This window comes from Rana temporaria, chromosome 4 (genome assembly GCF_905171775.1).
Source record: "Rana temporaria chromosome 4, aRanTem1.1, whole genome shotgun sequence".
Lineage (NCBI taxonomy): Eukaryota > Metazoa > Chordata > Amphibia > Anura > Ranidae > Rana > Rana temporaria.
This window is the reverse complement of record NC_053492.1, coordinates 343,858,742-343,885,705: the sequence shown is the minus strand read 5'-3', so window position 1 is coordinate 343,885,705 and position 26,964 is coordinate 343,858,742. Positions and strand designations below refer to the sequence as shown.

The window sequence follows — 26,964 nt, the reverse complement described above, 5'->3', positions numbered from 1 at the left end:
AAGAAAAAGATTTACAGAAGGAATTCCCATTCACCTGGGAAAAAAAAACATTAACCTACTTAGGAATAAAAATTACACCCAGAGTAGGAAAACTATAGGAGGCTAATTACATCCCTTTAGTTAATGAAATAAAACAAGATATGAAAAACCTAGCAAGGAAACCGATCTCCTGGGTAGGAAGGATCAATGCATTTAAAATGATGACCCTACCGAAAATAATATATGAGTTCCAAATGCTCCTTATAAGAATTCCACAAAGCTTTTTCAAGATCGTAAAAACCATAATTTTGAAATATATTTGGCAGGGTAAAAAGGCCAGAGTAAAATATTCTATCCTAAGCCGTAAAAAAAAGGGGGGGGCTGGCACTCCCGGATATAAAGATATTATCATGCCGTAATTTTAGCAAGGTTAGTAGAATGGACAAACATACACACAAAAAAAAAGTGGGCACAGATGGAAGACACATTAAGTTCGACACAATTAAACAAAAATGTTTGGATTCCACCTAAATTCAGAAAAATGGGCACGGACACACACAGCATAACGAAAAATGTATTTAAAATATGGGACACAATATATAGATGGGAAAAATGGGAATATAACTCCCCACTAATTCCATTAGCAGGCACAATTGTTTTTCCACCAGGCAATAGGACACGAATGGGAAAGCATTTGGGTACTAAAAGATTAGGTGATTTAGTCGCACAAGGAAAAATAAGGTCAAGAAAGGATCTTTAAACACAAGAAGGGGTTCAACATTACAGTGATTGGTGATACTTTCAATTAAAACACTTTGTGAGCACTTTACCACAGCCGATAAGAGAATATAAAAAATTAAACTCAATAGAAAAGCTATACCTCAATGCGAAACCATTAAAACATGGAATTGCGGTACTATACGGGATATTAACGGACTTAGAGATGCAGGGAACACTGGGGACAAGTGGGGACAAGACATTGGAAAAAAGCTAGAGCACTCACAAATGATAGGCGCAGTGTTCAACTATGCAACTGACATCACCACAATCGAGACAAATTATAAATGTATGCTACGCTGGCACTTGACCCCTGAGAGAATGAATAAAATACATCCAAATAACCCTGCATTGTGTTGGAGGGAATGTAATCAAGTAGGAACCACAATACACGTCTGGTGGGACTGCCCGAGAATACAAGAGTATTGGGAAGAAGTTTTAGAACATATAGAAGAAATTACAGGTGAAAAGATCCCACGAAATCCTTTGTCCTGCCTGTTCCACGGAACAGTCAGGCCAAAAAAACTGTATAGATTGACTTTGGTTCCGGTGCTGCTGAACGCCGCAAAGAGCCTAATCCCAAAAAATTGGCTACACCCACTGAGGCCATCCATAAAAGAGTGGATATACCGAGTCGATTTTATAGCTGAAATGGAATATCTGGGGCGAGGTGAACTGGGAAGAGAGGCTAGATGTAGAACAGTCTGGGAGAAATGGAGAGCCTTCAAAACGTCAAAAGAATTCACACAGGCAATGATAGAACCAGATAGGTGAGACCTATGTATAAATAGTGAATTCAAACTTAAATGGTGTCTGACAGAACCGAAGGGAGGTGGGGGGGGGGGGGGTTAGGATTAGGGGGGGTCAAAGGGAAGAAAGAAGGGTAGTACTCCAGGGGCGGGTCTTTCTCTTTGTAATGATGGTTATAATTAAAAATGGTCATTCATTCAAGAGAGACCTTTCTTGTTATGCATAAGAAAGAAAAGAAGCATACAATATAAAAAAAATATTTAATATAAAAAAAAAAGGTAAACGAATGGATAAACCACATGTGATGCGAAGCCACAGAAGAGACGTGAAGGGCGGAGTACCGTGAGCATGTCTCGCTGTCCTGTTTTTTTTGGTTAAGTTTGATGTAGGAAAAAGAAAAAGTTTACTGTTAAACTCCGATTCAGTTGAAGTTTGATTTTGTTGCAACTAAAAAAACACATTTTTTCAACAATGTTTTTTAAACCAGTAAGGCTCCTTTCACACCTGCGGACTGTATGTCCACTTTTTCATCCATCCATGTACGGATGAAAAAGGGACATACATTGGTCCCTATGAGATCGCGGGTGTCAGCCAATGAACATATAGCTTCATGGTCTGAGTCAAAGGTTGGGGTCAGTGTATTTGGGTAGGATTTAGAATAAATAATAATTTAGTGTTGGTGTCACTGTGTTTTAAATAGAATAAAAAATATTTGCACTATTGTTTCCAGGCCCTACATCAGGTACAAACAATGAAAAATATTCACATATGTGTGTGTTTTTACTTTGATAGTAGGTTAAAGTAATAGCAAGATATATACAGGACTATAATGTTTCCAGTTGATGTTAGGGTTAAGTTTAGTATGTGTTATGTGTTAGAGGTTATGGTAAAGATTAGGGGAATGTTATTCAATTTTTAAGGTATTCGGATAATACATAAAGGTTTGAGGGAGACTAAGGCCCCTTTCACATTGAGGAGTTTTTCAGGCGGTAAAGCGCTAAAAATAGCGCTGCTATCCCGCCTGAAAAACTCCCGCACTGCAGACTCAATGTGAAAGCCCGAGGGCTTTCACACTGAGGCGATGCGCTGGCGGGAGACAAAAAAATCTCCTGTCAGCAGCATCTTTGGAGTGGTGAGAGGAGCGGCATGTATACCGCTCCTTCACCGCTCCTTCCCATTGAAAAGAATGGGAACCGCGGCAATACCGCCCGCAATGTGCCTCTATAGAGGCGCATTGCGGGCGGTATTAACTATTTATCGGCCGCTAGCGGGGGTTAATACCGCACCGCTAGCGGCTGATACCCGCGGCAATTCCGGCGGTATAGCGCCGCTATTTTTAGCGGCGTTATACCGCCACCGCAGCTCCCGCCCCAGTCTGAAAGGGGCCTAAATGTTAGGGTTTGTTTTTATTTTATTGACCCCTTAGGCCCCTCTCCCACATGGGGCGGCGTCAGCGTTAAAGTGTCGCTATTTTTAGCTGCGATTTACTGTCAATTTTGTGGTGCTATTCGGCCGCTAGCGGGGCGGTTTTACCCCACTAGCGGCCGAGAGAGGGTTAAAAACCACCGCAAAGCGCCTCTGCAGTATAGCTGCGGGGCCCCATTGATTTCAATGGGCAGGAGCGGTATACACACTGCTCCTTTACCACTCCAAAGATGCTGCTAGCAGGACTTTTTTACCGTCCTGCTAGCGCACCGCTCCAGTGTGAAAGCCCTTGGGGCTTTCACACTGGAAAAACAGCAGCAGCTGTTTCAGGTCGGTTTGCAGGCACTATTTTTATTGTTATAGTGCCTGCAAAGCTCCATGCACACTAGCTTTCTTTCGGAGGCCTTTGCGTTGTATAATGGCACCAGTCAGGGTTGCCCACTCTCGCACTTTTTGTCCTCTCCCTGGAACCATTGTTGGCCACCATACGATCGAACCAAGAAATTACCGGCTTAGAAATAGCAGGACAGGAACATAAGGTCTCTGCATTTGCAGATGACATAATGTTATATATTTCAAACCCAGGACAAGCACTCCCAAAGGTACTAAAAGAATTTGAGAAATACAGAGAAATATCAAATATCGGTGTCAAATCTAAAGATTAACCAAGAAAAGACTGAGGTGCTGAATGTCTCTGTCCCCCCGGAGTGTAGAGATATTAAATCTTGATATGACTTTGCATGGAAGCGGAGTGCCTTGAAGTACCTGGGTATTTTCCTTTCCTCGTCGGAAGTAGATCTATATCAGGATAACTACCTTCCATATGCTAAATAAAATTAAACAAGATCTGAAGGAATATCTGGGGGGGGTAGGCTGTCCTGGCTTGGGAGGATGAATGTGATCAAAATGGTGACTTTACCAAGGGCCCTATATGTTTTCCAAACGCTTCCGATAAACATCCCAAAAGCATAACACTTTAACACTCTTAGAGCAATGATCGGGAAATTCATATGAAATCCATTAACCACTTGCCGACCGCGCCATAGGCATTTTACTGCTACGGCGCGGTCGAGTTCTGACAGGACGTCCCTGGGACGTCCTCCCAGAATGCTCCACTCGCGCGCCCCCTGGGATCATCCGTGAGCGCCGGGTCTAGAAGACCCGGCGCATCACGGATCGCGGTAAATTGCCGCTGTTAGCGGCCGTTTACCACGTGATCGCTCCGTCAAATGACGGAGCGATCACTTGTAAACAAACCGGCGTCATTTGATGACGTTGGTTCCTCCCTCTCCTCTCTGTACTGTTCGGTACAGTGTGAGAGGAGAGGGGGGGGAGCGGGTGTCAGCAGCAGCGCTGTGGCTGGATCTGTGACTATTGCAGTCACAGATCCAGCCTTCCATCCATCCATCCCAGCTCAGCTATCCCTGTGCAATACTCTGCAATGCCCCTATAATCTTCAATACCCCTATAATCTGCAATACCCTGCGCAATACTCTGCAATACCCCTATAATCTGCAATACCCTGCGCAATACTCTGCAATACCCCTATAATCTGCAATACCCTGCGCAATACTCTGCAATACCCCTATAATCTGCAATACCCTGCGCAATACTCTGCAATACCCCTATAATCTGCAATACCCTGCGCAATACTCTGCAATACCCCAATATTCTGCAATACCCTGCGCAATACTCTGCAATACCCCTATAATCTGCAATACCCTGCGCAATACCCCAATATTCTGCAATACCCTGCGCAATACTCTGCAATACCCCAATACTCTGCAATACCCTGCGCAATACCCCAATACTCTGCAATACCCTGCGCAATACCCCAATACTCTGCGCGATACTCTGCAATACCCCAATACTCTGCAATACCCCAATACTCTGCAATACCCTGCGCAATACTCTGCAATACCCCAATACTCTGCAATACCCTGCGCAATACTCTGCAATACCCCAATACTCTGCGCGATACTCTGCAATACCCCAATACCCTGCGCAATACTCTGCAATACCCCAATACTTTGCAATACCCTGCGCAATACCCCAATACTCTGCGCGATACTCTGCAATACCCCAATACTCTGCAATACCCCAATACTCTGCAATACCCCAATACTCTGCAATACCCTGCACAATACTCTGCAATACCCCAATAATCTGCAATACCCTGCGCAATACTCTGCAATACCCCTATAATCTGCAATACCCTGCGCAATACTCTGCAATACCCCTATAATCTGCAATACCCTGCGCAATACTCTGCAATACCCCTATAATCTGCAATACCCTGCGCAATACTCTGCAATACCCCAATATTCTGCAATACCCTGCGCAATACTCTGCAATACCCCTATAATCTGCAATACCCTGCGCAATACCCCAATATTCTGCAATACCCTGCGCAATACTCTGCAATACCCCAATACTCTGCAATACCCTGCGCAATACCCCAATACTCTGCAATACCCTGCGCAATACCCCAATACTCTGCGCGATACTCTGCAATACCCCAATACTCTGCAATACCCCAATACTCTGCAATACCCTGCGCAATACTCTGCAATACCCCAATACTCTGCAATACCCTGCGCAATACTCTGCAATACCCCAATACTCTGCGCGATACTCTGCAATACCCCAATACCCTGCGCAATACTCTGCAATACCCCAATACTTTGCAATACCCTGCGCAATACCCCAATACTCTGCGCGATACTCTGCAATACCCCAATACTCTGCAATACCCCAATACTCTGCAATACCCCAATACTCTGCAATACCCTGCACAATACTCTGCAATACCCCAATAATCTGCAATACCCTGCGCAATACTCTGCAATACCCCCATACTCTGCAGTACCCTGCGCGATACTCTGCAATACCCCAATACCCTGTGCGATACTCTGCAATACCCCAATACCCTGCGCGATACTCTGCAGTCTTCCCAGCCTAGATGTGAGATGTGGGGTCTTATTGACCCCGTATCTCACTGTAAAGAGGACCTGTCATGCTATATTCCTATTACAAGGGATGTTTACATTCCTTATAATAGGAATAAAAGTGATAAAAAAATGTATTTTTGGGGAAAAAAGTGTCAAAATCAAGTAAATAAAGTAAAATCAACAATAATTTTTATTTTTTTTTTTTAAAGCGCCCCTGTCCCCGTGTGCTCGCATGCAGAAGCGAACAAATACGTAAGTCCCGCCCACATATGAAAACGGTGTTCAAGCTACACATGTGAGGTATCTCTGCGAACGTTAGAGCGAGAGCAATCATTTTGGCCCTAGACCTCCTCTGTAACTAAAAACATGTAACCAATAAAAGTAATTAAAGCATCGCCTATGGGGATTTTTAAGTAGCGGAGTTTGGCGCCATTCCATGAGTGTGCGCAATTTTGAAGTGTGACATGTTAGGTATCTTTTTACTCGGCGTAACTTCATCTTTCACATTATGAAAAAAAATTGGGTTAACTTTACTGTTTTGTCTTTTTTTTAAGCACAAAACAGTTTTTTTTTTAACCACTTAAGGACCAGCCCATGTACATATACGTCCACAATATGGCACGTACAGGCACATGGGCGTATGGGTACGTCCTCGCCTATTAGCGGGTGGGGGGTCCGATCGGGACCCCCCCCGCTACATGCGGCGGTCGGGTCCGCTCGGGGAGCGATCCGGGACCACGGCGCGGCTATTTGTTTATAGCCGCTCCGTCGCGATCGCTCCCCGGAGCTGAAGAACGAGGAGAGCCGTGTGTAAACACGGCTTCCCCGTCCTTCACTATGGCGGCGCATCGATCGCGTCATTCCCTTTATAGGGAAGACACGATCGATGACGTCATTCCTACAGCCACACCCCCAAACAGTTGTAAACACATACTAGGTGCACCCTAACTCCTACAGCGCCACCTGTGGTTAACTCCCAAACTGCAACTGTCATTTTCACAATAAAGAATGCAATTTAAATGCATTTTTTGCTGTGAAAATGACAATGGTCCCAAAAATGTGTCAAAATTGTCCGAAGTGTCCGCCATAATGTCGCAGTCACGAAAAAAATTGCTGATCGCCGCCATTAGTAGTAAAAAAAAAATAAAAAATAAAAATGCAATAAAACTATCCCCTATTTTGTAAACACTATAAATTTTGCGCAAACCAATCGATAAACGCTTATTGCGATTTTTTTTACTAAAAATAGGTAGAAGAATACGTATCGGCCTAAACTGAGGAAAAAAAATGTTTTTATATATGTTTTTGGGGGATATTTATTACAGCAAAAAGTAAAAAATATTGCTTTTTTTTCAAAATTGTCGCTCTATTTTTGTTTATAGCGCAAAAACTAAAAACCGCAGATGTGATCAAATACCACCAAAAGAAAGCTCTATTTGTGGGGAAAAAAGGACGCCAATTTTGTTTGGGAGCCACGTCGCACGACCGCGCAATTGTCTGTTAAAGCGACGCAGTCCCGAACTGTAAAAACACCTTGGGTCTTTAGGCTGCATATTGGTCCGGGGCTTAAGTGGTTAAAAACACGCGTTCAAAAAATTTCTGCGAAAATACCATGCGAGATAAAAAGTTGTAACGGCCGCCATTGTATTCTCTAGGGTCTTTGCTAAAAAAGCATATATAATGTTTTGGGGTTCTATGTAATTTTCTAGCAAATAAATGATGATTTTTACATGTAGGAGAGAAATGTCAGAATTGGTCTCGGTGCTCCAGAACGCCTGATGGCGCTCCCTGCATGTTGTGCCTCTGTATGTGGCCACGCCGTGTAAAAGTCGCACACATGGGGTATCGCCATACTCGGGAGGAATAGCAGAATGTGTTTTGGGGTGTAATTAGTGGTATGCATATGCTGTGTGTGAGAAATAACCTGCTAATATGACAGAAACAAGTTTTTTTTTTTTTTTTTTTACAGAATTTTCAGTCGTTTTTCTTTTATAGCGCAAAAAATAAAAAACCCAGAGGTGATCAAATACCACCAAAAGAAAGCTCTATTTGTGTGAAAAAAAGGACAAAAATTTCAAATGGGTACAATGTTGTATGACTGAGTAATTGTCATTCAAATTGTGAGAGCACCGAAAGCTGAAAATTGGTCTGGTCAGGAAGGGGGTTTAAGTGCCCAGTGGTCAAGTGGTTAAGACTCTGATAGAGCCGAGATTCAGGGGAGGCTTATACCAGATTTTAAGAAGTACCATGAGGCAGTGGTACTACAAAGGACTGTTGACTGAACCCATCGAACATGTCAGAAAAAATGGGTAGCCTTAGAAGAAAACCTAGGCAAATCACGCCTGGGTCAAACAATGTGGGTACCAAGGAAATATAGAGATCTCTCTGGAGATACAGCTTCAATCACAAAAGAATCATTTAGTGTGGGATAGTCTGTTTAAAGCTAGAAAATGGCAATACGACAGTCCACTTATGCCCCTTCCGGGTATGAGCTACTTCCCCCCCAGGGAAAGGGGATAAGATGTATCTAAAATGGATGTTATCGGACAGTTTGAGATTAAAAGATGTACTGAAAGAGAATGTGCTCTGTACCTTAGCTGAACTACGGGAGAAAAATGGAGGGTTAACCTGGGATGACTGGAGATATAGACAACTTCAGCACTTCGTAAGTACCCTCCCAAAACTCCTGCGCTCTATTAAAGAACTTAGCCCATGGGAAAAACTTATAGACCAAGAAGGGACAAATGGGCAAGGGATATCTAATATTTACAAGATTCTAATATCCCCCCGGGAATTGGAATACCCTGCCTTCTGGAGAGCTGGGAATCAGAACTAAATCAAAATATACCAGAACAAATTAAATGTAAAGTTATAGATTATGTACACTCCACCTCAATGAATGCGAGAGTGAAAGAAATCAACTATTAATTGCTGACTAAATGGTACTACGTCCCAATAAAATTGCATAAGATTAACCCAGAGGTTTCATCGATGTGCTGGAGGGAATGTGGGTCCGTGGCTCCGAGCCAAACATTGTGGAAAGAAATATTGAAAATGATTAAAAAGATTCGTGGGGTTGAGATTAGGCAAGATCCCTGGCAGTGTCTGTTTCATGCTATAGAAAAACCTAGGAAAAAATATAGAGCAACGGTGGTCCCATTTTTGCTGAATGCAGGGAAAGCAGTAATTCTGAGATATTGGAAAGTAAAAGAGACCTCGACGATAAACGATTGGCAGAGAGAAGTAGATAGGATTAGACTGATGGAGGAACTAATACATCTACAAAATGATGCCAGACAGAGATTTCATGGGATATGTAGGGGTTGGTTTGAATTCAAACAATCAGAGAATAATTTAAGATGGATGGGGGGTTAGAGGGTCCCTTTTTTATTTTTGGGGGAAAAACACTAAGTTGAGATAAAAGAGGAGGGAGATTATCATATAGTCTCTCTCAAATACATAGATTTAAATACAATTTTGAGAATACACAAGGTTAAAAAGATGGGCATATAAAATACACTGATTCTTTGGGTGGAGATGGAGGGATTCACACCCCAGACCCACCCCTTAATCATAGGTGTGCGCAGCCTATTGCATTAGGGTGTGCATCCCAAAGCTCCAACACATATGCGTTTGACATCTTTACCGGCCTCTTCCCCACTCTCCATCCTGAAACAATGGGAGGAAGGGGGAGCAAGGGAGCACATGGGCGACCCGGGCAACAGAAAGAAGAGCAACAGGGACAAAAGGGGTGGTGGGTGTGGCATATATTGGTACCGATCCCATATATATTTTTCTCCTGTGGCAGCTGAATTTCGAAAAGAGGGAGAGGAGGAGGAGAAGCCTGCTTTCAGCTGCTGCAGGAGGAAAACACAGATCGGTTCAACTAAATTCCACCCCTGACGCTTTTCCTGTCCAGGTTATGAGGGTTGGCAAGGAAGGATTGTGGTTTAGCTGTCACCTGCTTGACCATTGATAAGTTGCCATCCCCAGGATTAGGGTGTGCCCAGGCACACCCCTTGCGCACGCCCATGCCCTTAATATAAAATAAATGTTAGGTTCACATGATGTAAAAAGAAAATGTATGTTTATAAAATAAAACACAATAAATACACATTTTATGAGGTGTTTTTAAATTGTTGTAGATAGATATAAAGAATATAGGTAAACACCATCACAAAGTAAAGGGTACAGTGTGTGGGGTAGTTTTATTTTAAGGGTGTAGAGCTAGAAGTTCTAGTGAGTATGGAACGAAACATGTAAATCTCTTGGGAGTAGCACCCCCCACCTAGTCACCCCCACATTAGCTCTGTGATGCTTATTTTGGAGCAGTAATGCTGTTGCCTAGAGGATATTACATGGGGATCTAACCTGATTGATATCAGGAGAATCACCAATCTCAATGCAGGCTAGCTCTACAACTAAACTGGACTGGAGATTATTATATACCGTATTTATCAGCATATACCGTGCGCCGGCGTATAGCGCGTACCCCAACCTGAGAAGGGAAGTTTAGGGAAACAAATTACATTTTGGATGTCTTGCCCGGCGTCCGTCTGCGGCCTTGCGCGGGGTCCGTCCAGCCTTGTCGGTGTCCGTCTGCTGTCTTGCCCAGCGTCCATCGGTGGCTTTGTCCGGCGTCCATCTGCTGCCTTGCGCGGGGTCCGTCCAGCCTTGTGGGTGTCTGTCTGCGGCGGGGTCCGTCAAGTCTTGTGGGTGTCCGTCTGCAAGGTTGCAGCGTCGTGTGTTTGAATTTGGCGCGCTGTGCAGAGCCGGATTTCCTGCGCACACGGCTTCACTCTGCACCTCTCGCGTGGCTGCGGGCGGAGCTGCGCCTAGCCGAGTGTGCAGTACACTCGGCTCGGCTCGACAATGTCGGAGACAGCGGGGATCGGCGTATATCGCGCACCCACGATTTTCCCCTGATTTTAAGGGGAAAAAAGTGTGCGGTATACGCCGATAAATACGGTATCTCACTCAAATTAAATACAAAATCATTGCTTCACTTGAATACCATCTGATCTGTTTGCTTACAAGTCGTGCACTCAGTGCTATGGACACAAGCGTACCAATGAACTGGTTACAATTCCTGTGAGTGACGCCTAGCTTCAAAACAGTGAGTAATACTGTGCATAAAAACTCTTTGGATAACTGCCTTGACCAATGTTGTTTATGAACACCACCTGCCAATAAGTAGTGCATTCAGCACTGTGGGTACGCATGCAGTGACGGATCGGTGTAGATCCATATGATATGAAATTACATTTGGCAGCCAAAACAGTGAGTGATTGTATGAACTATGACTTTTTGAACAAAAATGCTCTGAATGAGTGGAAAATACCAGCATAAAGTGGTTACAATCACTCCTATCAAATGCAGTTATTAGTCAGGTGAACTAAGCTCTGAATGTATCTTTGGGTTAATTTATATTGTATCATTACCTTACAGTGCTTCGACACTCTCCATGTCCTTCCAGCACCTCTGATAAAAGAAAGAACATTTGAGACTATCGTTACACCGGTTGGGGTGAATATTATCAATGGATAACAAACAAACTTTCCATCTTTTTTCTCTTTTCTCAGGAGTTGTGATTAACATTCTGCCTATTGTGTAGGACATGGGTCTTCAAACTATGGCCCTCCAGGTGTTCAGGAACTACAATTCCCATCATGCCTAGTTATGTCTGTGAATGTCAGAGTTTTACAATGCCTCATGGGAAGTGTAGTTCCGTAATAGCTGGAGGGCCATAGTTTGAGGATCCCTGGTGTAGGACATGGTTGTCTGTTATTGATTGGTTTCATTCAGTGATCACTCCAGCAAATGCGTTCCACCCATGGACAGTGTACACATCACCTGTTCAATCAGGCCTTGTACACACGACCGGACATGTCCGCTGAAACTGGTCCGTGGACCAGTTTCAGAGGACAGATCCGAACGTGTGTACAGGCTAGCGGACAGATTTCCAGCAGGCTAAAGTTTCTTAGCATGCTAAGAAACGTGTCCGCTGGAGAGCTGTCCGTCGGACATGTCCGCTGGTTAGTACGTCTAACCAGCGGACCGAAATCCCAGGCATGCGTCGAATTGATTCGACGCATGCGTGGAAGCATTGAACTCGCGCGATAGAGAACGTCGGTGTCGTCTACGTCACCGCGTTCTCTGTCCGCTGGGATTTCGGTTTGATGTGTACAGCCATCAGACCGAAATCCACGTCTGTACGAGGCCTCAGGAATTCACTGTCCTGTGTAGGGACTCTTTTAGGGGTCTATTTATATAGTGAGATGGTCATTGTTGGGTGTATTAGGGGGTTATATTGCTTTGGGGAGGGTGGGTGTGCATTCTGTACTATCCGTTACCCTTTTAAGGAAACTGATCCCAATTTAGTTACTTGTACATTTCCGTCATTGGGTTTATATATGGGGAATGCTCTGGGTATAGTTCCCTATTAGATAGGGGACTAGTTTTTATATGTCTATTGGAATTGTCTTTTGATATATGCTTTAAGCATTAATACATTTTTGCAGTTAACGCTTTAGGGAGTGTATTTGTCAGTTTTATTTTTTATTTTCTCTATTTGTAGTTACCTTTTTTAGTACTTTTTTTTTTCCTCTGGTTATACCCAAGTTGATCGATCGATCAATCAACTTAATACATTCAGCCTGCTGAACTGGCCGATTCGAACAATGTATGGCCAGCCTTAAGCTAGATTTTCAAATTCACGTTTCCATGAAAAGTATTTTATATGTTCAGTGACTGGATGAGTGTTGTTCGAATGTACTTTAAAATTGTGTGGAATTCGATTGTGGAATGAATGTAATTTTCCGAATAGAAACCACATACACATTTAGAAATAAGTTTGTTCTAAAAAAATAATTCCAGCCTGCATCTTGCAATTTTCTTGCCACTTTGTTGGAAAACAGCCATGAATTTGACGCCACTAATGATTATAATCAAACAAATGTTTTTTATATAGAAACCTTTTGCACAAATTCTACTGGTGTATACCAACCTTTATTTTTTAAAGTGATTGTAAACCCTTTACAACCACTTTATGCTACAAGTAAGCCTATAATAAGGCGATATCCAGAAGTAACCCTCGGGAGAGATGTTTCCGGCCGGAGGGGGGGTAAGAGGACTGCTGCAGGAGCTTTTTTTTTTTTTTTATAGGGTTTACAACCACTTTAAACAAAGCACTACCTATTTGTGGTATACTGTGTATATAGATTTCTTCTCATGATGACATACTGAGTTTATTTTGCCGATTTGTTTTACCCATCTCCCTTTGCTGCCTGCATCCTTTATCTAACATTAATCAAAAACAAGATGATAAAAGATGAAAGCAATTGTCCTATTATATCTATATTGCTTGTATTGGATTTGGGGTATGGGATAGCAGTAGGGAGGTTTAAGGGATTGGATAATGTTTGTTTTGTTTGCATTGTTTAAAAACTGTTTAATAGAAACTACCTGATTAACAAAAAAAACATTTTTTTTTGGAAGTGGAATCTTGTAGGGTGGGCAAAGTACAGTAGTGTGATTCACACCTGCGAGTTAAGCAAGAGATAGTAGCTATCTTTTCTGTAAAAAAGTGTGATCTGTAAGGAAGATATGATACTTTGATGTCTGCTAGATATCTTTTATTGAATGTTCCTTTGGACTATGAGTATTTATATGAATTCAATACAGTGTGTACTATATTTCAGTTCTAGTACTGGCATGGATGATCAAGTTATATTGTCAGCTCAATGCAGTGTAAAGTTCTTTATCACTTATCTAGCTGTCATATACCAGTAGTTTTATAGCAGTGTTTCTTCCAGGACAGGACCGCACCAGTGTTTTGATGAGACAATCCATTAACGCAAGAAAGCAAGAGAATTTTATATTAAGGGCAGTACCAAATTAAGAGCCTCGTTGGTCTCTAGTTGAAAATTATTAGGAGTATGTCCAAATAGTCTGCATTTTTATGACACGTCACATTCTCTGTACTTACAAAACTTGACTAATCTCCACAAATATTGTTTATTATCTACAGTGCCTTAAAAAAGTATTCACCCACTTGGCATTTTTCGTGTTTTGTTGCCTCACAACCTTGAATTAACATGGATTGTTTGAGGATTTGCATCATTTAATTTACAGAACATGCCCACAACTTTGAAGATGTATTTTTTTATTGTGAAGCAAACAACAAATAGGACAAAATAACAGAAAAAGTCAATGTGCATAACTATTCACCCCCCCCCCCCCCCCCCCCCAAAGGCAATACTTTGTAGAGACACCTTTTTTCGGCTATCACAGCTCCAAGTCACTTTGGATAAGTCTCTATGAGCTTGCCACATCTTACCACTAGGATTTTTGCCCATTCCTCCTTGCAAAACTGCTCCAGCTCCTTCAAGTTGGATAGTTTGTGCTTATGAACAGCAATCTTTAAGTCTGACCACAGATTTACTATTGGATTGAGATTTGGACTTTGACTAGGCCATTCCAACACATTTACATGTTTGCCCTTAAATCACTCAAGTGTTGCTTTAGCATTGTGTTTGGGGTCATTGCCCTGCTGGAAGTTGAACCTCTGTTTTAGCTTCAAATCACACATAGAATGGTACAGGTTTTGCTAAAGAATATCTCTGTATTTAGCACCATCATCTTTCCCTCAACTCTGACCAGTTTCCCAGTCCCGACTGCTGAAAAACATGGTGTTCTTTGAGTAATGTGATTTGTTGCGTGAGGCGCCAGACATAGCGTTTTCTTTGCTGGCCAAAAAGTTTAATTTTAGTCTCGTCAGACCAGAGCACCTCCCTCCATACATTTTGGGAGTCTCCCACATGCCTTTTTGAAAAACCCAAATGTGCCATTTTGTTTTTTGCTGAAAGTAATGGCTTTCTTCTGGCCACTCTGCCATAAAGTCCAACTTTTTGGAGTGTATGGCTTATTGTCGTCCTATGTACAGATACTCAAAACAAAAGGATTCCCCCCGGGACTTTAAATGAAGTGGAAAAAAGTGTTATAAATTGCGCTAATCTACATAAAGTGAAACATAAATTGAATCAAAAAAGTGCATGTGAAAATGCAAAACGATGTAAACAAATAAAGCTGCGGTTAACCTATGTCATATAAACAAAGTAGCAGAGGGAAGAAAAGAAAATAAACCGCGCTAATGATCAGTGAATATTAGTAAGTGAAAAATAAATATGTATACCATACAAATAATCTAATAAAATAATGAAACAAAAACAGTCCACAGTGAAATAGAGGAAAAAACTTGATGAATGTCCTTAAACACAACAAGCCCCTATAGTCCAAACTGAAAGGGCTATCAGGATTCCAAATGAATTGTATTCATATATTAAAGTCCAAAAAGAAAAAGTGACATCCACCCAAGTGCAGTCAGATCTCAATGGATCAGAGGAATAGTAGTTGACACTAATGTGACATGCAGCTGAAGACCTCCACCACACGTGTATGCAAGTCTGCTTACCAGATGGAATTGGTCCCTGGGTTAGAGGAGACCACAAACAGCATATAGCAATTTAGCAATTAGCAACCAGCTGGGCTTGGAGGGAGGGGAAGGCACTTCAACTCGGATCATCCAGCAATAACTCCAATGGAAATGGTCACATATATATATAAAAGAGAGATGCCTCGATAGTGTAAAATCACTTAAAAATGTTTATTTCTACAAAGTGGTTTAAGAAATACACTCACATTTTGCAGCATAAAAAAAGGCCTTAAACCTGCAGCTCTGGCCAGCGGCATGCAGGTAACCCGTATAGTTCCGAGTAGTCCAATGGGGTGATGGCAGTGTGCCACTCGGTAAGCCCTGACTAGTTTTGTGGCAAAAAGCACTTCCTCATAGGGCACCGTTGAAAAGACTCACTATGCCTCATAGATTATACGTTGGGGTGTTTGCTTTCCAAAATGGGGTCATTTTGTGGACAATTTCATTGTCCTGGGGCTCCAGGGCCTTCAAAAGTGTAATAGGTGGTTGAAAAAGGATATGTGCAATGTATGCTTGTAGAACGGCTGAAGGTGCTACTTCAATGTTGGTCCTCTGTATGTGGCCAGGCTGTGTAAGTCTCACACATGTAGTATTGGCATACTCGGGAGCAGTAGAAGAATGTATTTTGAGGTGTAGTTGCAACTTTGGAAAAAGCTGTGTGAGAGAAATAATCTGTTAATATAACCAGTTTGTGTAAAAAGAAAAAAAAAATCTTAATTTTTCCCGACGATTGTGTGAAAAAATTACAACTTCAAAAAACTCACCATGCCTCTTATTAAATACCTAGGACTGTCTACTTCCAAAATGGGTCATTTTGGGGGTATTTGTACTTTCCTGGCTTGTTAGTGTTTTAAGAAGTTATATAGGCCTTAAGTACATCAGGTGTGATCAGATGTGATCAATTTTCAGTGATTGGCACCATAGTTTGTAGACTCTCTAACTTTCACAAAGAACAAATAATACACACCAATTTGGGTTATTTTTTTACCAAAGATATGTAGCAGTATACATTTTGGCACAAATTTATGAAGAAAAAATACTTATTTGCAAAATTTTGCAATAGAAACTAAAAAAAAGAGTGCTTTTTTTTCCAAATTTTTGCATTTTTTTTTTTTTTTTTTTTGCAAAAAATTAAAAACCCAGTGGTGATTAATTACCACCAAAAGAAAGCTCTATTTGTAAGAAGAAAATGATAACAATTTTGTTTAGATATATATAGTGGTTAAATTGTTGCATAACGTAAATATCATCTAGATAACCTATATTAAATGTGTTGTCTAGGAAGAACAAGCATGGATGTGAAATCTGTCGTTGTAAAAAGTGCCCTGATGTTCCATGCAGCAAGATCTGTCCAAATGGCTTTGAGCAGGATAGTCAAGGATGCCTTGTCTGCAAATGTAGAGGTAAGTTTAGACTTTCATCTAGAGTTTTAGACTGTCCCCCTTTTGTTCCCAAACTCCATCAGAGAGAAGATATGTTCTTCAGAGACAGTTTTACAGCTCTTTTAATGCTACTTAATGTCATTTTATAACAGCGTAACTCTATTTATGAGTGCTTTGTTTCCTGCTTGCAGCCATTTTATTTTTAATTACTGGAGTCTCATGAAGGAGTCAGCAATGACTTTTTAATGAGCAGATAACAGAGTCAAATGAGCAAATTGTTTCTAAGCTTATTTCTATCCACTTTATGTTTTAATTATTAACCACTTAAGGACCAGCCCATGTACATATACGTCCACAATATGGCACGTACAGGCACATGGGCGTATGGGTACGTCCTCGCCTATTAGCGGGTGGGGGGTCCGATCGGGACCCCCCCCGCTACATGCGGAGGTCGGGTCCGCTCGGGGAGCGATCCGGGACCACGGCGCGGCTATTTGTTTATAGCCGCTCCGTCGCGATCGCTCCCCGGAGCTGAAGAACGAGGAGAGCCGTGTGTAAACACGGCTTCCCCGTCCTTCACTATGGCGGCGCATCGATCGCGTCATTCCCTTTATAGGGAAGACACGATCGATGACGTCATTCCTACAGCCACACCCCCAAACAGTTGTAAACACATACTAGGTGCACCCTAACTCCTACAGCGCCCCCTGTGGTTAACTCCCAAACTGCAACTGTCATTTTCACAATAAAGAATGCAATTTAAATGCATTTTTTGCTGTGAAAATGACAATGGTCCCAAAAATGTGTCAAAATTGTCCGAAGTGTCCGCCATAATGTCGCAGTCACGAAAAAAATTGCTGATCGCCGCCATTAGTAGTAAAAAAATAAATAAAAATAAAAATGCAATAAAACTATCCCCTATTTTGTAAACACTATAAATTTTGCGCAAAACAATCGATAAACGCTTATTGCGATTTTTTTTACTAAAAATAGGTAGAAGAATACGTATCGGCCTAAACTGAGGAAAAAAAATGTTTTTATATATGTTTTTGGGGGATATTTATTACAGCAAAAAGTAAAAAATATTGCTTTTTTTTCAAAATTGTCGCTCTATTTTTGTTTATAGCGCAAAAACTAAAAACCGCAGATGTGATCAAATACCACCAAAAGAAAGCTCTATTTGTGGGGGAAAAAGGACGCCAATTTTGTTTGGGAGCCACGTCGCACGACCGCGCAATTGTCTGTTAAAGCGACGCAGTCCCGAACTGTAAAAACCCCTTGGGTCTTTAGGCTGCATATTGGTCCGGGGCTTAAGTGGTTAATACATTTAAATATGTTGTTTACATGTACGACACTGTAGGAAATATCAAAATGTCATATTTGGGACTGGAATGTGTGTTTTGAATGCTTAAGAGATTTTAAAGGAACATGGCAAACTCCATACTAATTTACATGGTGTAGCTTAAAGTGATAATAAACCCTCCAGTTTTTTAAGCAATTTCAGCAGCTGATTTATTCACTTTTTGAATATGCAGTATGCTTTACCTTTTAATTTTTGCAATGTCCCAGTATAACTGAGGCCAAGGCCACTGCCCCAGGTTTCCTGTCTCAGGGTCACTCCTTTCTCTTACAGCCTCCTATTGAGCCACAATTGCATGCAGAGACTAATGTTGTCTACCTACACTGTGTGCATCAATAGAGACACACACACACAGATCCCTATAGCCTAGGATGACAAGGCAATCATCTGCTCCTCCCCTACTCCCTTCTCCAAACAAATAGAATTGCTTTAGACTGCACTGTCCACTATTATAAATAAATAAATACACTTAACTTAAAACGAAAACTATTTTTAGTGTATCCCACCAATCGATGATTTCTCAACAATTGCCAGCTACCTGTTTGTGACAGCGTAGCCAAACAATAAGAAATGTGAACAATCAAAATTTCATAAAAAGCATACAATAAAATATAGAACAATTATATAAAATAATAAAAATAATGATAAAAAAATATAAACTTATCAAGCAGTGTCCCTTCATAATCTTTGAATTTTGGTTGAAATGTCAAGTCATGTGCCAACATTGAGTATAACTTACCTTATTGAGATGACTGTATTGTTTTTATTTCATATCTGTCTTGCATTAAATATTTAATTGTTTTAGCTATATAGTCTTCAAATTAGCGAATACCTTGATTATAGCCTGCCACTAGGTATTAGTGGCTGTTAAAGTAGGCAATGCTGTCATTAAAAAAAGGTTCACACTGAGCTCCGGGAATGAAGCTGAACTAGCCCGATTTCACTCCTGCATGTCAGTCCCGATTTCGACCACCATTTTTTAAGAGACATCTGTACAGGTATCTGCACAGATATAAATGTAAATTGCAGCCCTAAATCGCAAAAAGTAGTACAGATACTACTTTTTTAAATCGGTGCCATTGACGGCAGTTGCCGCCGATTTGACATGCGGTTTGACGTGTCAAATCGCATTTTAAAATGCTCCAGTGTGAACCAGGGCTAATTCGAGATTTTAAAATCACAAAAGAAGATACCTTTAAGAAACTAAACCTGTTTAAACTGAAGATGTATGGGTGCTGTCATCATTAAAGTATAACTAAATTCAAAACGTACTTTTTCGTTTTGGATATCGTGTAAAGGGATTAGAACCCCTGCCAGGTTTTTATTGCTGTCTGTGACCCCATTGGGGAGATTTACCCTCTCTATTTGTCCTGTTTACCATTATCACTGAAAGTGAAAGTAAAAGAAAACCCCACATTTGGGTTGTCCCCAGAAAAGTAATAGAGAGGGAATTTTACAATGGATACACTAGTTCTGGTGACCTATGGGTCCCCAAGAAATGTTCTTAATTTGGAGGGGTTTCCTTTTCCTTCCTGTTTGGCTATGGGGCAGTAAGTGAAGGTAAATCTCTGCAATTGGACAAAGATGGTGAACAAAAATCTGACACGGGTTATAACCCTTCCTTACTCTATCCAAAAATGTTTTAAAACGTTTTTCCCATAGTTCTACTTTAAAGGCTGCTTTCCAAAATTTCAATGCTTGAATTAATTATAAGAACTACTTATTGTCATATACCTGTTGTGGGTCAGCATTTCAGACAATACTGAAGTCAAAGCTAGGCAACTAATATTTTCAAAGTTGAGGTCAGCAATGGCAGTCTCCTGTAATCTCTAATGACCAATTCCCTTTAACCACTTAAGACCCGGACCATTATGCAGGTTAAGGACCTTGCCCCTTTTTGCGATTTGGCACTGCGTCGCTTTAACTGTGCGATGTGGTTCCCAAAAAAAATTGGCGTCCTTTTTTTTCCCACAAATAGAGCTTTTTTTTTGGTGGTATTTGATCACCTCTGCAGTTTTTATTTTTTGCGCTATAAACAAAAATAGAGCAACAATTTTGAAAAAAGTGCAATATTTTTAACTTTTTGCTATAATAAATATCCCCCAAAATATATAAAAACATGTTTTTACCTCAGTTTAGGCCGATACATATTGTTCTACATATTTTTGGTAAAAAAAATCACAATAAGTGTTTATCGATTGGTTTACGCAAAATTTATAGCGTTTACAAAATAGGGGATAGTTTTTTTGCATTTTTAATCTTTTTTTTTTACATTTAATGGCGGCGATCAGCAGTTTTTTTTCGTGACTGTGACATTATGGCAGACACATCGGCCAATTTTGACACATTTTTGGGACCATTGTCATTTTCACAGCAAAAAGTGCTATAGAAATGCACTGTTTACTGTGAAAATGACAATTGCAGTTTAGGAGTTGACCACTAGGGGGCACTGCAGGAGTTAAGTGTGACCTCATATGTGTTTCTAACTGTAGGGGGGCAGGGCTGGATGTGTGATGTCATTGATCGTCTTTCCCTATATCAGGGAACAGACGATCAATGACACTGCCACAGTGAAGAACAGAGAAGGTGTGTTTACACACACCTCTCTCCGTTCTTCAGCTCCGGTGACCGATCGCGGGACACCGGTGGCGATCAGGTCCCGCGGTCACAGAGCTTAGGACTGGGCCGCCAGTGGCACACTCGCGACCCCATGGCTGGGCTTAAAGAGACACGTACAGGTACGTAATTGTGCCCAGCCGTGCCATTCTGCCGACGTATATCGGCGTGAAGGGGTCCTTAAGTGGTTAAGGATCTGTTGTCTGTAAGTGGTAAGGCAGCTACATAGAGAATTTAGTACTGTGATAAAGCAATGCATGAATGTATCAATAGTACAAAGAGAGGGCGGTGCCCGAGCACCTCTAATGTACGCACTGTCACTGTTCAGTTGATAGACTGATCTGATACTGCACCACATGATCAGCACCGGGCCTCCACTCCCCAGTTGGATGTAATCTCACCAGCATTAATTGCCTTACACTCTCGTCAGAAATCTATCTGCCTCTGTATTAAGCAATCGTGGGCCGCCAGCGAACATCGAATCAACCCGACCCACGTGCATGATCCCACAGCGGGCTTGAGAGCATGCTGGCGGTGGTGGCACACTCATGCCCACAACTGCGTCAGCCACCGCACAATGACGGTGATTCGCGTAGGGGAGCCAACCTGCTGCAGTATAACTGTGGCAGCTGATACTTAAGCGGTTAAGGGCATACAACATAAAATTCTGGCTTGTTTTTATTCCTGGGAAGCCCAGGTGCTGCATAATGCCACACCCATGGCTTTAGGCCGGTATATGTCGGGCTTCCCAATTGTAAAAAATACATTTACAGTGTATGCCCCTAACACACCTGTGTGCACGAGGCCTATAATAAGTATTACTTGTGTTATTGCTATTAACCTTGTGGGATATACAGACAGAAGAGCTAAACTGGTTAAATATTTATAGCTTATCATTCTAAGCTAGTTCTTTGTACATGTTTTAATAAAGAATATATTAAACAGACTATACATTTACCCTGTTGTGAAAAGGTATGGGGTCTGCCATTGCTGGCCTACTTGTAAAAACAGCCCGACTGTCTGGAGTCATACATTTTGAGTCACCTACCCAAAACATGTGTGGCACAAACAGTGCTATAGTTTTCAACAGTGCCAAACTGACAAACCCAACTTGACTTAATTGAATAGCCACTGTTATCTCAGAGATACAATGCTATATCCTCAACACTTCATATATTATGCTTATGTAACAGAAGGTAAAGTCACTGGCTCTTCAGGACTCCTTTTCATCCACAAGATGGCAACAGCAGGGAATTCCACATCCTTGCCGCTCTTACAGTAAAGAACCCTCTACGAGTCTACGTAGTTTAAGGTTTAACCTCTTTAGTCTAATTTTAATTAGTGGCCGCGTGTCTTGTTAAACTCCCTTCCGCAATAAAGTTTTATCCCTATTGTGGGGTCACCAGTACGGTATTTGTAAATTGAAATCATATCCCCTCTCAAGCGTCTTTTCTCCAGAGAGAATAAGTTCAGTGCTCCCAACCTTTACTCATAACTAATATCCTCCAGACTCTTTATTAGCTTTGTTGCCCTTTGTACTCTCTCCATTTCCAGTACATCCTTCCTAAGGACTGGTGCCCAGAACTGGACAGCATATTCTAGGTGCACCCAGACCAGAGTCTTGTAGAGCGGAAGAATTATCATTTTATCTCTGGAGTTAATCCCCCTTTTAATGCGTGCCAATATTCTGTTTGCTTTTTTTTAGCAGCGGCTTGGCATTGCATTAGCCTATCATCTACTAGGACCCCCATGTCCTTTTCCATCCTAGATTCCCCCAGAGGTTCTTTACCCAGTGTATAGATTGCATTTGTATTTTTGCCACCCAAATGCATTATTTATTTATTTTTTACATTGAACCTCATTTGCCATGTAGTTGCCCACACCATTAATTTGTTCAGATCTTTTTGCAAGGTTTCCACTTCCTGCAGAGAAGTTATTGCCCTGCTTAGCTTAGGACCATCCACAAATACAGAGATTGCACTGCTTACCCCATCCTCCAGGTCGTTTATGAACAAATTAAACAGGATTGGTCCCAGCGCAGAACTCTGACCATTCTGAGTACTCCCTATTTATCACCACACTCGCCCTTGAAGCCAGTTTTCAATCCATGTACTTACTCTAACAAAACAAACAGAATATTGGCACGCATTACGAAGGAGATTAACTCCAGAGATAAAACGATAATTCTTCCGCTCCACAAGACTCTGGTCCGGCCGCACCTGGAGTATGCTGTCAAGTTCTGGGCACCAGTCCTTAGGAAGGATGTACTGGAAACAGAGAGAGTACAAAGAAGGACAACAAAGCTGATAAAAGGTCTGGAGGATATTAGTTATAAGAAAGGTTGGCGAGCACTAAACGTATTCTCTCTGGAGAAGAGACGCTTGAGAGGGGATATGATTAAAATTTACAAATACCATACTGGTAACGCCACAATAGGGATAAACTTTTTAGCGGAAGGGAGTTTAACAAGACACGTGGCCACTCATTAAAATTAGAAGAAAAGAGGTTTAATCTTAAACTACGTAGAGGGTCCTTTACTGTAAGAGGGGCAAGGATGTGGAATTCCCTTCCACAGGCGGTGGTCTCGGTGGGGGGGCATCGATGGTTTCAAGAAACTATTAGATAAGCACCTGAACGACTACAACATACAGTGATATACAAGGTAATACCGACCTATAATCACACGCATAGGTTGGACTTGTCTTTTTTCAACCTCACCTACTATGTAACTATGTGTAACTACATCCACAGCCACCCCTCTGTCCAAGGTTTTACTTATCTCTTCATAAAAATAAATCAGGTTTGTTTGACAACTTCTGTCTTTCATGAATCCATGCTGTCTGTAGCTTAAAATTTTTTTTTTTTGCAAACTCTCTAGTATCTTCCCGACAATAGAAGCTGAACTAACAGATCTATAGTTACTTGGTAAAGACTTTGATCCCTTTTTTTTATTTTCAGTGATTTTTATTGAGAACATTTTAAGGTAGTCAAAAAATAAAACATTATGACAATCAGTGGTATTACGATGCAGAGTGAACAATCTGAGAAGGATAGCAACATTACTTGGCCTGCAGAACCGGAACCTAAGGTTGCCCCAAAGTGAATACCTAAAACCGGTCAAGATTGAGAGCAGAAAATTGAAACACCCCTAGGAGGTTGCTCTCTCTCCTCTGGGAGTTTGGAGAGAGTGAAGAAAAATATAGTCCAGAAAAATAAGACGAGAGAAGAATGGAAAGAGGATAGGAGAGATGGCAGAATGCCAGAGAAATCAGTACACCCTAAATCCTGGCCTTGTCAGGACCCCTGCTATTCAGACATTGATCCCTTTTTAAATATAGGCACCACATTGGCCCTACGCCAATCCAGTGGTACTATTCCAGTCAGTAACGAGTCCCTAAAAATGTGAAACAATGGCTATAAAAAGACAGTGCTCAATTATTTTAAGATCCGTGGGTGTATGCCATCATGCCCATGTGCTTTATCCACCCTTTATTCTGTCTAAATATTTCTGGCCCATATCACTTTTGAGCCATTGTGGATCATTTGGAGCTTTGTCAATACCATCTTGATTATGGACATGAGCTCCCCCATGCTCCTTTGTATGAAGAAAGTATTTAAATTGAAATGTGCCTTCTTGTGATTCAGCAAAATATAGTAGTCCAACTTCTTCTTACAGTAATGATTACAAATGCAAGTCTCATTTCTGGCTTACTGCCTTTTGCAGTCTACAGAGATGGCAAAGAAGATCAGAGATAAAATGGGGAAACTATAGATGATGTCTCAGTACTAAAACCACCAGTTTGTGCAGTTAACAAACTGGCATGTTTATTAACACCTTGTATTTTACCCATGTCAGAAATTCCAGTGCTGGGAAAAAATATCCTTTAATTAAAGCAGAAAAGCCTAAAATTAAAATACATAGAAAAAAATGAATAATAAAAAAAAAAAACACTGTGCCAAAAGGCAGCTGCTTTAATCTTTGATTGTTCCCTGTCAGAATTACTTTAAGTGCTTATCTGGTTTGACAAAGGCTGCACAGTTTTCATACTATATTTAAATCAATTGCAGATGGTTTATGAATAAGTGCGCTTTATAAAATGGATGATTTTACAGTCCTGTGCAAAATTAGACACACCCCATGGAAATTCTTGACTTTGTCAACATTTTTGAACAGCAAACATTAGGGGGCAGATCCAGAGAGAGAGAGAGTACGCCGGCGTATCTACTGATACGCCGGCGTACTTTCAAATTTCCTGCGTATTGAATCCTCAAACCAAGATACAGCGGCAGATGCAATACTTCGGCGTCCGCTGGGTGGAGTTTGCGTCGTTTTCCGCGTCGGGTATGCAAATTAGCTTTTTCCGACGATCCACGAACGTACGCGCGGCTGTCGCATTCTCTTACGTCGTCTCTAGTCGGCTTTTTCCGGCGTATAGTTAAAGCTGGTATTTTGCGGCGTATGGTTAGATTTGCCATGTTAAGTATGGCCGTCGTTCCCGCGTCCAAATTTGAATTATTTTTTTTCCGTAAGTCGTCCGTGAATAGGGATGGATGTAAAAAAAATGATGTTGTTGCGACGTCGTCGTGCGCAATGCACAGCGGGAAATTTAGAGACGGAGCATGAGCAGTTCATTCGGCGCGGGGAAGCGCTTCATTTAAATGAAACGCGCCCCCTACTCGCCGAGTTGAATTACGCGCCGAGAGATACACTACGCCGCCGTAACTTACGGTGCGAATTCTTTGTGGATTCGAGGAATTCAAAAGTAAGTTACAGCGGCGTAGCGTATGTGGATCTGCCCCTAGATCTTTATTCAACAGTGTCTACAGAAAAAGGTAATACTTTTGAATATGAACACAAGAACAATGTGCATTTTTCAATACCTTTTTCAACCAAATTTTTAATAGAAGGAATAGTGTACTGCGTGAAAAATTTGGTATCACCCCCACAAAAAATATTTTGCAATTGTTTGCTACATGTCCGGGTCCTAAAGTAGCAAAGCAAGCTACAACAATCCAAAAAATTCAAATTCTGTCTTTAAGAGCGGTTAAAATTTCAAATCGTATATTGATTTCCACATTGTCTTTGAAATATTTCTAGCCTTCGCCTATTAGTCTAAACATTATTGAGGTACTTTGTGAAAAATCCCACGCGTTTACTCCCTTGAATTCTTTGACACATTTTCTGTATGTCATGTGAGCCTGCGTTATGAACTACAGATTTGCTGAGAGGAGGAACTTCCGGAGGTGAAGTCAGTAGAGAAATCACTGCTTGCAGGCAGCAAGGTACCAGGGATATGTAGTCTTTAGAAGTAGAAAGTAAACAGCAGAGAAGATACTCCAAAGCATGCAAGGAATCCATGAATTGATGGAAAAGGACAGGCAGCACTCACAACATGAAAGAATATTTTTCAAATAATCTTATATTGGATTGTCAAAAATAGTTACTGTTTGTATAGCGAATACAATGCTTATGTTAAAACATGAAAGTGTATGTTATGACTTTAGGGGCCAGATTCACAGAAGAGATACGATGGAGTATCTCAGATACACCATCGTATCTCTGATTTTTACTGGTCCTATCTATGCACCTGATTCATAGAATCAGATACGCATAGATAGGGCTGAGATCCGACAGTGTCACACTGTGTTACACTGTCAGATATTTTTTTGGATTTAAAAATGGCGCCGGGGGCGTTCCCACTGATTTACACTGAATAATATGTAAATCAGCGAGATACGCGAAATTCACGAACGTACGCGGACCCGACGCTGTGTTCTTACGTCGTTTCCGTAGCGCGGTACCCGTCGTATACTTACCCCTGCTAAAAGCAGGGGTAAGTATTGTTAAGTATGGCCGTCGTTCCCGCGTCGATTTTGAAATTTCCTACGTCGTTTGCGTACGCCGATTCACGAACACGCGCGTCGCAAGTCCCGCTCACGTCGCAACCACTGACGTCCTGTTGACATCAGTGGGAGCAATGCACGCCGGGAAATCCCCCGGACGGCGCATGCGTATTTAAATCGGCGCGGGAGCGCGCCTGATTTAAATAGTACACTCCCCCAGCCGCGGAATTAGAATTCCGCCGGGGGAGTTAGGATCCGCCGTCGCAAGTTTGGAGGTAAGTGTGTTGTGAATTTGACACTTTCCTCACAAACTTGCGAGGGCGGATCTTAAAACACATAGGTTACACGGATCTAAAGATCCGCTAACCTTTGTGAATCTGGCCCTAT

The 26,964-nt window shown here is 41.6% G+C and overlaps 1 protein-coding gene across 2 annotated transcripts in view; it reads left to right on the top strand.

The window, feature by feature from the left end:
- The window catches only part of CRIM1 (cysteine rich transmembrane BMP regulator 1), a 945,688-nt gene that overhangs the window by 778,860 nt on the left and 139,864 nt on the right, over nucleotides 1-26,964 (top strand). For both annotated transcript variants that reach the window (XM_040350800.1, XM_040350799.1), the window contains one exon: nucleotides 16,657-16,778. In XM_040350800.1, the coding sequence (XP_040206734.1) occupies nucleotides 16,657-16,778 (122 nt within the window). The remainder of the gene's footprint in view (nucleotides 1-16,656; nucleotides 16,779-26,964) is intronic.